The 13,563-nt window shown below is 38.9% G+C and overlaps 1 protein-coding gene across 1 annotated transcript; it reads right to left on the reverse strand.

The window, feature by feature from the left end:
• Positions 1-1,368: 1,368 nt before the first annotated feature.
• Positions 1,369-11,953, reverse strand: sumo1 (small ubiquitin like modifier 1). Its single transcript, XM_057830659.1, has 5 exons — positions 11,810-11,953; positions 11,406-11,480; positions 11,172-11,249; positions 2,582-2,653; positions 1,369-2,507 (listed from the first exon to the last, which is right to left on the reverse strand). Exons 1-5 carry the CDS (start codon positions 11,819-11,821, stop codon positions 2,439-2,441), a joined length of 306 nt encoding a protein of 101 aa, XP_057686642.1. The 5' UTR covers positions 11,822-11,953; the 3' UTR covers positions 1,369-2,438.
• Positions 11,954-13,563: the final 1,610 nt, after the last annotated feature.

The raw sequence follows: 13,563 nt of genomic DNA on the forward strand, positions 1-13,563 counted from the left end.
TCCGTATAAATGCACCTGCTCTGTGATAGTCTCAGGGTTCTGTTTAAAGTGCAGAGAGCATTATGAAAACCAAGGAACACACCAGGCAGGTCCGAGATACTGTTGTGGAGAAGTTTAAAGCCGGATTTGGATACAAAAAGATTTCCCAAGCTTTAAACATCTCAAGGAGCACTGTGCAAGCCATCATATTGAAATGGAAGGAGCATCAGACCACTGCAAATCTACCAAGACCCGGCCGTCCTTCCAAACTTTCTTCTCAAACAAGGAGAAAACTGATCAGAGATGCAGCCAAGAGGCCCATGATCACTCTGGATGAACTGCAGAGATCTACAGCTGAGGTGGGAGAGTCTGTCCATAGGACAACAATCAGTCGTACACTGCACAAATCTGGCCTTTATGGAAGAGTGGCAAGAAGAAAGCCATTTCTCAAAGATATCCATAAAAAGTCTCGTTTAAAGTTTGCCACAAGCCACCTGGGAGACACACCAAACATGTGGAAGAAGGTGCTCTGGTCAGATGAAACCAAAATTGAACTTTTTGGCCACAATGCAAAACGATATGTTTGGCGTAAAAGCAACACAGCTCATCACCCTGAACACACCATCCCCACTGTCAAACATGGTGGTGGCAGCATCATGGTTTGGGCCTGCTTTTCTTCAGCAGGGACAGGGAAGATGGTTAAAATTGACGGGAAGATGGATGCCGCCAAATACAGGAACATTCTGGAAGAAAACCTGTTGGTATCTGCACAAGACCTGAGACTGGGACGGAGATTTATCTTCCAACAGGACAATGATCCAAAACATAAAGCCAAATCTACAATGGAATGGTTAAAAAATAAACGTATCCAGGTGTTAGAATGGCCAAGTCAAAGTCCAGACCTGAATCCAATCGAGAATCTGTGGAAAGAGCTGAAGACTGCTGTTCACAAACACTCTCCATCCAACCTCACTGAGCTCGAGCTGTTTTGCAAGGAAGAATGGGCAAGAATGTCAGTCTCTCGATGTGCAAAACTGATAGAAACATACCCCAAGCGACTTGCAGCTGTAATTGGAGCAAAAGGTGGCGCTAGAAAGTATTAACGCAAGGGGGCCGAATAATATTGCACGCCCCACTTTTCAGTTTGTTAAAAAAGGTTAAATTATCCAATAAATTTTGTTCCACTTCACAATTGTGTCCCACTTGTTGTTGATTCTTGACAAAAAATTAAAATTTTATATCTTTATGTTTGAAGCCTGAAATGTGGCGAAAGGTTGCAAGGTTCAAGGGGGCCGAATACTTTTGCAAGGCACTGTATATATTCATCAGTCCTGGTACTTTTTTTGACATATCTAGTATAGCATATCCTCAAAACGTTAAATAAAACAAGATTTACCTTTGTCCTTTCATAAATATTTTATTTGGAAACCCCATCAGAATGTCAAACCATCTGAATCAAGGTTCCACTGTGTATGGACTCCACACACAGCTGCGGGAGACTGTGACCCATATGCACTTAAATTGGACGTTCAAATGCTATTACCTGAGTGTGATTTTATTTATTTTTTTGTCAGTACACATTTTTGAGTATAATATTCCAACAGCACAACAAACCAAGTGTGTCCAAACAGGTACAGCAAGCATTTTATTTACACTATGAAATCTTCCATTATGAGCAGTAGAACACACCGAAGATAAACATAGTTTCATCACTCAAAAACTGACACAAACATGTACAAGAACAGTAATTATATATATAAAAAAAGAATTCATGATGAATTCATGGGAAACAGTGGTAAATGTAGACAGCAGTCTTTTCCACAAACTATTGCATTATTTTCATTTTGTTTTCAAAATGTAGGGCTTTTAATTTCTGTACAAGGTAAATGCAATGCTCAAAATAAATCCCATCAAAAATTGTATGTCACTTGTTTACATGCTTCAATGCCGTTTATTGTTGCAATTGAATTTTTCTTAGGTGAAAAATAAGGTCATGGCTTCATTGAGATGAAACCAAAAAGACTCCCATACAGACCCTAGCTGTGACTCAACATAGTGTACACCAGGGGTGTCTAAACCTGTCCTCAAGGGCCGCTGTGGGTCCTGGTTTTTGTGCCTACAAATCGAGCACAGACAGTTTAACCAATGAAGTTTCTGCTAAAACAAGCAGCACAACTTGTAAGACTAGATTGTGAAAAGATGTCATCTTGTTTTGTTTGAATGAAATCCAGCATCCACTTCGGCCCTATGTAGAATAGTTTGGACTCCCCTGTTGTACATAGTGAGCTCAAGAGCCAGTCGCAACCCTCCACAGTCCATATCCTCACCGTTCTGTCCCAAAGCATGGAAGCCCAGTTTTGATCCAGATGGTTTGAAAGTGAACATTGATTTAAAAAAGGACAAAATGCATTCATAATAATAATAAAAAAAACAAAACAATAAAAAGTACAATTAAACATTTAATCGTTCCAAAGTCCACCCGTCTGTTCTTGATATACCTCAATGACATCCTCGTCCTCCATTCCAAGCTGTTGAAAGAAGTTTGTGTTTAATGTTAAGACACCAGAAGAAAAAACAGTGCATAGTAATAGAATTTTCATACCTCTTTAGGAGTTTGATTATCTGCAATTCTCTGGCCTTCAAACAGAAACCTGAGTGTACTAGCTGGGACACCCTAAAACAAACAAATGCAGACTTTAAGGTACAATTTCTATTCATAGCTTTTTTCTTTTTTCTTTCATTTGTCACTCATTTTGATCTTGTCGCGGTTTGGTGAATGCGGGATACTTGTTCTTGCACCTCAATGGCAGGCAGTTTTATAACAGCCTTGTATAAGTAGTGTACGGCAGGGTTGATGCATGAGACTGCTTGGAATGGAAGAACTAAAGGAAATAATTATCTGCTTTTGAGGAAAAAAGTGAAACAGATTGTTACAATCAATCTTCCTTGGAGTGTGCGTGATTGTTCAAAGCATGCGACAGTTCATTTACAGAGTTTTTGGGGGGGTCAAAAATCGATGTCTTATTGACAACAAAAAATGCTCAACGAACCGTTTTGAACCTTGATAATATGTATTCAACATGTTAAGATGAACATTCAAAAAAAAAAAAAAGAATAGTTTTATATTTGATAATTCAACATAAACAGCAGGTATAGTCATAGGCGTTTTTGGCCTTTATATATGCTCTGGTCAAAACAGGTTAGATACAGTAGAGTACAGTGGCGAACCGTAAAGTGCAAAACAGTGAAAAAATATATACCATCTAACACAAAAAGGGTTTGGAGGACTCTCTCGTTTTAAGCCCCATCACCTAATGTAAACTATGTACCCACAATCAAGCTTCTTGAACCCATATTTACAGTATTAACACAAATTGATAAGACTGATTGTGGATTTTTTTATTTTATTTTATTTTTAAATATATAGGCTAAGCCAGTGGTGATTGACTTCTCCAGCCTCTCCAGCGCTGACATCTCATCCCTCTTTCATGCTGCCCCCTTCTCCCATGTCCTTTCCAGTGGAGCAGTGGGTGTAGATTGCTCATTATCACTAGGCATGTACAGGAAAAAAAAATGTGGAATTGTTCATAAAAATAACAGACTATATGCAGCTATAAATAATGGAAATCTATAAAAACAAAACAAAAAATGTAACTGAATATGTGCTACATCCCTAATCTTCATATAGAAAGAAGAACAACACAAAGTGTAAATGCCTGCCTGAGATACACATACACTACAAATACAAACACACATAAGTTGTCTTACCTCTCCTCGTCGATGGCGTCGCCCATGTGTTCAAATCAGTCATGGTCTTCACTCGGGGACTCATCCGAAGAAGACTGTGACAAATTTGGTCCATCCTGTTCCTCGCGTTGATCAAAACGCGCAACTGCTTGCACTAAATTTAGTTTTCAATTCATTCACAAAGTCGCTTGCGCGATCCAATTTCGCTACCTCGCCTCCTTCTCGCTCTGCAGTATATTTAAAATTTTTGCATTGTGTGCTTCCATTCTGCAAGCATGAAAATGGGTCAGGGGTTAAAAAGGTGAGAAGGGTGTGGAGGAAATATGTTCCAGTACACTGTACACCCCAACAAAATATTGAGCTCTGTCGACCCACACTGTGTTTCAGCAGGGCCGTGCAGAGACCGGTGGAGGGGCGGGTGCTCGTAGATCAAAAGGGGCACATGAACAAGTATTTAATACACCTTAAAACAACATAACTTCAATTTTAACCAGCTTTAGATAATAATTGGCTGCGACTGTGACATACTTTAATTGGGAGGGGGCAACAGTGAATAGAAATCAAAACTGTCATCCACACTTTCTGGCTGTGACTCAGTCAGTCTAGCTCTTTTCTTCCTTCAACCTCTGCATCAAAACTTCCTTCCTCAACTTCTTCATCTGAGAACAAACCACATCAGATGGTCACTGAGCCACCAACAGCACAGTTTTCTCAAAACTATTATTTCATTATTATCCATACTTAACAACTCTAGCACCTAATGATTAATAAAGCAATGACATAAAATCTTATAGAAAAATAACATTGTAATGTGTTTATAATTGTATTTAATACCCGACTATCCTTGCAAACCTGTTCTTACCAGGTCTGCTATTCACCCAGCTGATGAGGTAGCCGCTGCCTTTAGCAGCCTCATCCAACTCCTTTTTTTTATCCCTCAATCTCCTTTCCCTACGAGGCATGTCTATGTAATGAAATATAAATATAAAAAAAAAAAAAAAAAAAAAAAACAGACTCCCCGGTGGGTTTTAGTTTTAAAGCTTTCTTAATTTCTTTCTCTCCCAATAACGATGGAGGTAGATTTGTGTTTTTATTATTCAATCAAAAAACAAAGTTACTTCTATCAAAAACAAAGTTGCTTCAATCAAAATACAGTTATACTTTTACTCCCAAAAGTCACTTCAATAAAAAAAAAAAAGTTTTTGATTGCAAAATAAATTTAAGACAAAAAAAGCATTTGAAAACTATTTTTCTTGATTGAAACAAATTTTTCCATTGAAGTAATGTTGTTTTGCGTTTGGGCCACATTTTGGCTAGGACATTTGTGTTTTTATTATTCAATCAAATAAGTTGCTTCAAACAAAAAATATATATAAAAAGAAAAACTTTGCACATGTGTCAATCACCGTTTAACAAAGCCTGAGAGGGTTTGAGTAGACTCAGTATGAAGCATTTAATAAAGCCAAGCATTTTCTTACTACTTTATTCTTGTTTGAAAATAATTCGGTGGGGCAGTAACATGTTTAAAACTTATCATAATTCTTACATTTTGAAGTGCTTGAAAACCATTTATAAATGATACTTTGGTGAAAAAAGTGAAAAAACATGTCTTATGTATATGTATCTTTTTTTCCCAGTGTAAAATCTGAATAAATACATTGAACACACACCAAAAAAATGGGGGGGGGGGGGGGGGGGGGGGCTACTTCACGGTTTTCACTTATTGCGGCGGGTTCTGGTCCCCATTAACCGCGAAAAACGAGGGATCCCTGTATTTCTGAAAAGCTTTAAGAAGCAAGAGTCATTCCCACCACTCATCGGGCCGGTGTGCCGACACCGGCCGTCAGCTCAAGTCCCAGCCGAAAATAACGCGCCTAAGGCGGACGACGGGAGCGATGCGATGCGAGGCGACCCCTCAATCCGAGAGCATGCCGCTTAATTTGACTCAACAGTGTGTTTCTTCCTTTATATTACCGCTAAATACACAAGCTTGACGCCAATTTAACGGAAGCTATTTTTTTTCATGGGAGATTTGGCTAGCTCTGGCAGTGTTCAACGCAAGCTGCAACGAATGGCATTAACTTTTTTATATCGCAAAATGTGAAAACGATTGAAACCATTACTCACCAAATTCAATCTGCTGGCAAATACAGGCAAGTGTGTATGCTGCGCTCTGGTCTGCCCCGGTGTGGATAAGGCCTGCTTTTTTGTTTTCGCAGCTTTGCAATGCAACCAAAGGCTCGCCGAGCACTCCTTGTTTCACGTAAGGAGTGCGCGCGTTTGGAATAATGGCCCGGAGCTTGGGCCGATGATTGGTCCTCGTCAGCGAAGCATATAGAAGGATTTGCTGACTGTCCGTGTCACTTTTTTAAAGAACCGATCAGTTTACGTACTAAGTTAATCACATGATGATAATAATAATAATAATTTAATAAAACCTCCCGACCCCCCCCCCCCCTCCTCCCCAAAAAAATTCTCCTCGGATCTACACAATTCACGTAGGTTGCCCCTTTTTGACTTCAAAACGGCGAATTTCGCCGAAAGGTGAGAGATTTTCATGCCTGATTCTGACGTCAGAAGGGTTCGTTGGATATGTGGTTTTTCAGTGGTGCTATCGGTTTTGAAAAAGGCCAAAAATGATAGAAATATGGACATAAACAAATAATCCATGCTGCGTTTTAATGTTTATTTGAGAGGGCAATAAAATCATAAAACGTATAGGACATTAGCTCACGTTTTCCTTGGTCGATTGACTTCAAGTAAAAACGAGAGTAAACCTCAACTTCTGCACTTTCCAACGAGACCAACCAGCGGCACATGGGTGACGTAATTATAACGTGTAGAAGATTCAAAGATGATATGCGCCGAGGAGACGTGCGACTTTTAAGGGCTAAAACTAAAATAAGATCAAATGTAATGAGAATAGAATTTTTAAGGAATTACGTATAAAAAGTTGATGAACGATAATTTTTGTTGTTGTTCTAAGGTTCAAGCACAACATATGACCTTGATCAAGTGCATCATAGCTGAAAGAATCTTTTTTAACATAGTAAAAAAACACATAATTTAAAGGTTCGCAGTACAGTGGTACCTCTACTTACGAACGTCTCTACAAATGGAATTTTCAGGTTACAACACGCTTCAATGGGAAAATATTACCTCTTGATACGAGAGAAATTTCAGGATAATAGAGGCAAAAATACAGTACTGTAAAAGTAGATGTTAAAGATTAAATAATTCGAGTGAGGCATTAACTTGACGGTCTGAACGGGACAAGTCGCATAGAAGTAGGGGTGCACGATAATTATCGGTCCGATAATAGGAATTATGACGTCATCCTAATAAATCCGATAACATCATTAATAGGCCCGATAAAATATAATACATTTGGGACAGTGTCGGTCGATTAGGATGTGTGCGTTTGTTTCCACTCCTGTTTTGCCAGTATGCAAAGTTTTGTTACTGTTCTAGAGGCCGTATTTTTTCATCACTAAGTGATAAACCTTACTATGGCAATTAGCAAATGATTGCATTTTACAGAGTTATGTTTACAACTTCTTGAGAGGCCTTTTGGTTATTGATAGGCTTACTGTCATATAATTGCCAGGTTAATAAAGTTGTTTTTGTGGGCCAAGACCACAGAAGCCTCCTCTCCTGTTGCACCAAAGTTTTTATTTGCTGACAAAGCACAATACTTGTTGGGTTTATATTTGTTTTAGTTCAGTGCTCACTGTTCAGGGGAACACATCGTCAATTATATTGAGTGATTGATTGTGATTGACTCAAACTATATTTATTTGAAAAAATAAATATGGACACTTTATTTGAAGTCAAAACTGTTCTTCTCTTTGTTTTGTTCATTATAATAGTGTTCATGTCATTATGAAAATTCTGGTTAGGTCAAAGGCAAATCTACACTGAATCCACCATTAGTATCTTTGACCTAAAGGTGTTAAAACTCAGGTGAATATATATTTAAAAAAATATATATATATATATATATATATACGTAATACGTATATATGTATTATTGGTTGTCGTATCGGTATCAGCCTTGAGCAGCACGCAAGACGGCAGCGATGTAGCTGTTCGTTAGCGAAAGCGCCTAGTTTGAACTCGGCTTCTACTACGCAGGAGGCGGGCTAGATCACAGTCATATAAAAAAACAATGAAGGATAAGCCTGGTAATGCGGTGTTTCTTACTGTGTGCCAAATGAGCGATATTTCAGTGTTGCTTACATGGCCGAGTCGGGGCAAACTGAAGCATACACATCAGGCTTATGTGTGCGCGTAATTAGGCCTGTCACGATAACAAATTTCAGTGTGCGATAATTTATTTCATAAATTATTGCGGTTTGCGATATTACTGCACCCCCACACACAATTTAATTTAAAAAAAAAAGAAAACTTGCAATAACACTGAGAATACAGTATATGTTAATAGCTCACGTACACCTATTTGAACGCAATAAATGTTTACTCTTAAATTCAAAAATACTTTTTAAGAAATCAACTAAAAACAATAGACCATGCCTCTTTTAAATAAAAGACAACAATATTAATACTGCACAGAAACACAGAACAAATAGAATGTTTTTTAAGAAAAAAAAATAAAATTCCACTTCATAATTTAAGCATCTAGGCAAATGAAAACTTTTCTCTCATAGCTTCTGCTATGGCGTTCCATGTGCAATACAGTGGTACCTCTACATACAAAGTTAATTCGTTCCAGGAGCTTGATTGTAAGTCAAAATGGTCGTATGTCGAGCAGGATTTTCCCATAAGAATACATTATAATTCCATTAATTCGTTCCACAGCCCAAAAACCCACACTACATCCTTAATAAATACTGCAGTTACTATCGCAAATAGCACTTACAAAGAGCAATGCAAATATAAAAAAAAATATGAATAAAAATCAGAATAACAATAATAATAGCAATAATAATAATAATACAGTACAGTACCTGTAATAATGTAACGAATCGGGTTCTAATGTGGCCGACTTTTTTTGCTGTACCTGAACGCACCGCGGGGCTGACAGTGAGCAGGAGAGCGCTATTTTACTTTCTGTTTCGATCCTGGCGTCAACAGCAGTGGACACTCGGCGAGTTGATGGAATAAATGATTAGAAACCTGACAAAGCTGGCGATTTCTTTCAACAGGAACTGTCACCTTAACTTATAGCAAACGGAGGAGGACCGCCGGCCGAGATCGACATTCTACGGCCCTATTGTCGACCCAGTTGATGGATGCACACACCATGCTTATATTTTGCTATCATTCACATCTTCATTTCTATGGGAAGTGTCACCTTTTCCTTTTTTTCTCCACCTGCACTAAACTAAAAAATGCCGAAACCCTCCGGCGGGCTCTGGCACGCCGGAGATGGCCCGCAGTCAATCCGGAGCACTGACGCGGCCGGTATACCTTGAACAATAGGATATAACGGGAACAAATTGGCTCCGGCGCTATTTTTTGCCGGACCCAGAACGAAAATGCATTTTGCGTAGTCGGTAATTAGGAAGCCGAACTTTTAAGAGCACGTTCACGCAAGGCAATAAATCGCAGCGTAAAAAATACCGCCTTCATTTTTTATTTACCGTACCGTAAATGGAATTATTTCATATTGCGCCAGGCTTACGCGTCATGCACGCACAATGTGTAGTTATTTGTTTTGATGCTTCTGAGCTTGCGGGTCAGTTTGCTGAACGCGTGTCAGATTGCTAATTAGTGCGCATGTGTGATACTTGAATGGGCTAAATGGACAAAGGCATTCTGAATGAGCACGCCCCCCCCCCCCAAAAAAATAAAAAAATAAAAAATAAATAAACATGACAAAAAAATCAGAATTGTGCATTAAGACCTGCGGTATGAACCTAGCCCTACTGGCCTATAGACCCTACTCACCTACGTCACAAAATGGGCGTGTCGCTGTTTCCGGCCGCCATATTGTACCTCTTTTTCAGACCTATTCTCATTGTTTTCAATTAGTCGAGCAAGTTATAGAGCAATTCATGGAAGCCCCGGTGTTATCTGACGCTGTAAACTCATTGGATCCGTTGCATAAAAGGCGTTACGTGGAAAAGCTTCAGTTTATCCATTCGCCAGATCTGTATTTGATGCCTAAATCGATGTTTTTCGACCCGCTGGCTTCGCCTGACATCTGATATCCTGATATTTACAACTATCTTGTCCACACAAAATCAGCCTATTCTCACGAAAGTTTGAAAAACTTTAAGAGCTTGGAGGCTTATAAATGCTACGTTGCTGGTTGGGTGAAACAGGTCCTCGTACACGAAAATTCGGCAGGAATCTTGTGCTCGGAAGGTGAGTTACGAAATTTTCAATTCAAAATCTTTTGTTCTTGCTAACATCCACTGTCAAGTCTAATGTATTTCATATCATTTGTCAATGGAGCTAGGGCTTTTAATGTTTATATGGTTTAGCGATAGCACTCTCACTGTATACATATATAATACGTAATAAATATGAAGTGCGATAGCACTACTCCAGATTGTCCCTAGTTGAATTTATTTTTTGGCTTTTGACCTCAATAGTGAAATTGTAAATTAATTGTATGACAACTGTCTGATTATCCCCTTATAATTATATATTTTCAGGTAGTTCATTCACAACGTCTGAGTGTATGTTGTCGGCGATTAGCCTAGCAATGATCTTAATTGTGGTTCTCAGCCCAAAACCCTCTAAATATATATTAAATGCATCTTACCAGATATAAAATGACTACTACGTAATCTGTGGTAGTCGTTTGGAGCCCAGTTTTCTCGTCGAATTGCAGCAGTCAATCTCGGTCTCCTCTTCGGGTCTCTCGGAATACGGTAAAAATTCAAGTCTCTCCGTCTATCTTCTCTGTTTTTGCAACCGACCGCCACACACGACTTCACCATTTTGATTATTAATGTTAACGAGCAGAAAAACACGCCATAATAGGAGGAATTTACGAAGCGCTAATGCATTAACATGACTAGTATCCGGACAACATGGCGCGGGGGCGTGGCTGTGACGTCACGTGAGTAGGGTCTATTGTTGATGACGTGCACAGGGGCGACGGTGTTGCTGTTGTTATAGCGGGCTTGACATCTTCGTCAAAAGAGCACAAGCATCCTTGCCCTTTTGTCTCATAGTTTTTTTAAACCCGCACACAGTTCACAACATTAGAGCACATATCTCCTCGCGTTTTTGTGTCACCAAGAGTACGATAGGCACAATCGTGAAAGAGAAAGGATTAGGGTATTTACATGAAAAACCTGTCTCTATACTTATGGAAGTTTCAGGTTACGAGACTGCTTCAAGAAAATTTTTATTTGCATATTTAGATTCATAGATTCATTGTGCTACTATAATTCACATGAAATTTATTTAGGCTAGGTCTTTTTTTTTTTTTTTTTAACTTTAAATTCATGTATAAAGTATGTTCTAACCTGTCTCTGGCTGTAGGACTCCTTCAGCTTTTTCAGATGTGTTGTCATCTTCACTTTAAAGTGGATTTCACTGCTGTCCTGTAGACATAAGAGTGGTTGTGTCATACATGAAGCTATTACTGAGTAAGAATTGGGACCGGACCGGAACCCCCCCCCCCAAATCTTGCCTGAAGTTCATAAAATACGCAAAGATAACAAGCAAAAAAAATTTCAATACATTCCCATAACTCCTACCTGCCCGATCACCTTCAACTTGATGTACTCCCCATCCATCTTATCTCCACTGTCTTGGTTCGTTGGTTTTGTGTCCTATAAAGTAGAGGAGGTTATACTCTTAAATGTAACTGCCGCCAAAGTAACATGAAAGGACAACCTCCGATTGAACAGAGATGGGTTAAATACGTAGGTTGACTTTCAGAAGACCGCTAAATACCGGATTGCAAAAATAGTTTGTAGGAAGTTTGATATGTTTCACTATGCAAGTGTTTTAAGGGAGTTTGGGGCCTGGGCTAGTTACGTTAGCTACCACTTAGCATACTTAGCACAATATACAAAGTGGCAGCCAAGCAATGTGGAGCCCCGTTTTGCGTTGCATGCATATAAAGAAATACTCTTGTTAATACATTAGTTCGTCTCACCGTATCCGACATCTTTTTCTTCGTAGGCGACGGGAAATTGCAACAAAAGAATTAGTGGAGGGAGGCTTACAAATGCTGTTGTGCGCTCACATAAGCACACTTAGCTTAGCTCAACGAGATGTTGATAATGTGAGTCAGAGGAGGCGGAAATAAAGCAAAACAACAGTGCGCTTTCAAAATAAAATATTCTATATGCGAGTCAGACACAGTCAAGGGGAACACACGCCAACGATACATTTCACAATAAGGATGCCATTTCTGTTGAAAAACAATAGCTTTACTTATCAACCTCGTAATATATACCAAAAAGCAGTTCATTTTAAAACTGTTAGGAATTAATTTTGAATGAACAAAACTGAATAAAAACTTAAGAGTGTTACTTGGGGCGGTAATCAGCATTTATTTCTGTATTTTTTCATTTTAATTTGATCAATTTAGTTTTATAAGCATTTTTTAAAGTCATATTTTTATTTATAATCATATAAAATAATGATCGGTAACTTTACCATACATTTTATAGCGGGCTACTGGTCTTAAGTATCAACTTTTGAATAGCTGTCCACTTGTGACCACTGTCCCAGACAGGGTTCAAGCTAGACATGTGCCAATTACTGGTTTCAAGGTATACCGTTGACTGAAAATGTCACGGTTTCAATACCGCAAAATTTTACCGTCATACCTTCCCCAGGGTATTAGCTATATTTTATGTCCCAAAAATGCAGGAAGAAATCCCTTGCTTGCAGCTGCAAGGCTCAACCCTCCCCCACCGGTTGTTGCTCAGTGTCAGTGAGTCAGCTGTGCTACATGATCGCTGTAGAAGGTGAAACTCCTGAACTTTTTCCTCCATTGAAGAAAATGAAATCACTGGTACAGGAATACTTCGGCTTCAGAAAAGTTACAGACGGCTGCGGCTTGGAGAAGGGCCAACCAACATGTAAAACACGTTTGCGGAGTGTGGCTGCCGAAGGGGCAATACCTCCAATATGATTTCGCATTTATACAATATCAAAAGCTAGTGAACACTGCCATGAACATTTCCCACCAGCTACGAGAGTTAACTCCAGTGTGTTTAGTGCAGAGGTGGGCAAACCGGTCCTCGAGGGCCGCAGTGGGTCTTTGTTTCAACTGATTCAGCACAGACAGTTTAACCAATGAGGTTTCGTGGAAACAAGAAGCACCTGACTGCAATCAACTGATTGCACTTGTAAGAAACCAGATTGGTGAAAGGCTGTCCTCATGATGGGTATGAACAAAAACCCTTACCCACTGCGGCCCTTTCCGGAATAGTTTGCCCACCCCTGGTTTAGTGTGTCTAGCGGTAGTAAAACGTGTTTTGTTTTTTTTCTCTCTCTGGCAACTGTCTGTGTTGAGAAAGAGCGTGTGTGTATAATTTAAACATGATGCGAGTCATACACATGTGCGTTTTATGGAAAATAATTCAATTATTTTTGCTCTGATGGTAATAATGTTAAGTTGTGGCTGTGGGTTTAGGCTCACCTAGAGGACTGCATTTATTTTAATTTAATTAAGAAAAATTCAGTTATTTTTTAAGATTTATTTTAAGATTATAATTATGTTCCAATTTGCTAACATGTTTTGAAAAATAAAAGTCCTGTTCAATGGAAAAACTTTTGTTTGTTTGTCTTTTTTTGTTGTTGTTGTCTTTTTAACCCAGATTTCTCAAAGTAACATATTTTAGAGCTATAATTTTGGTTTAAGGTTGTCATACTGTCAGAATCTCATACTGGCACATG

This window comes from Corythoichthys intestinalis, chromosome 2, assembly GCF_030265065.1.
Source record: "Corythoichthys intestinalis isolate RoL2023-P3 chromosome 2, ASM3026506v1, whole genome shotgun sequence".
Lineage (NCBI taxonomy): Eukaryota > Metazoa > Chordata > Actinopteri > Syngnathiformes > Syngnathidae > Corythoichthys > Corythoichthys intestinalis.

Coding starts and splice junctions, on each gene's coding strand:
- sumo1 (XM_057830659.1), bottom strand. Junction 2,654..11,171: donor AGTCCTACAGCCAGAGACAG/GTTAGAACATAC, acceptor TGTTTGTTTTAG/GGTGTCCCAGCTAGTACACT. Junction 2,508..2,581: donor ATAATCAAACTCCTAAAGAG/GTATGAAAATTC, acceptor TTCTTTCAACAG/CTTGGAATGGAGGACGAGGA.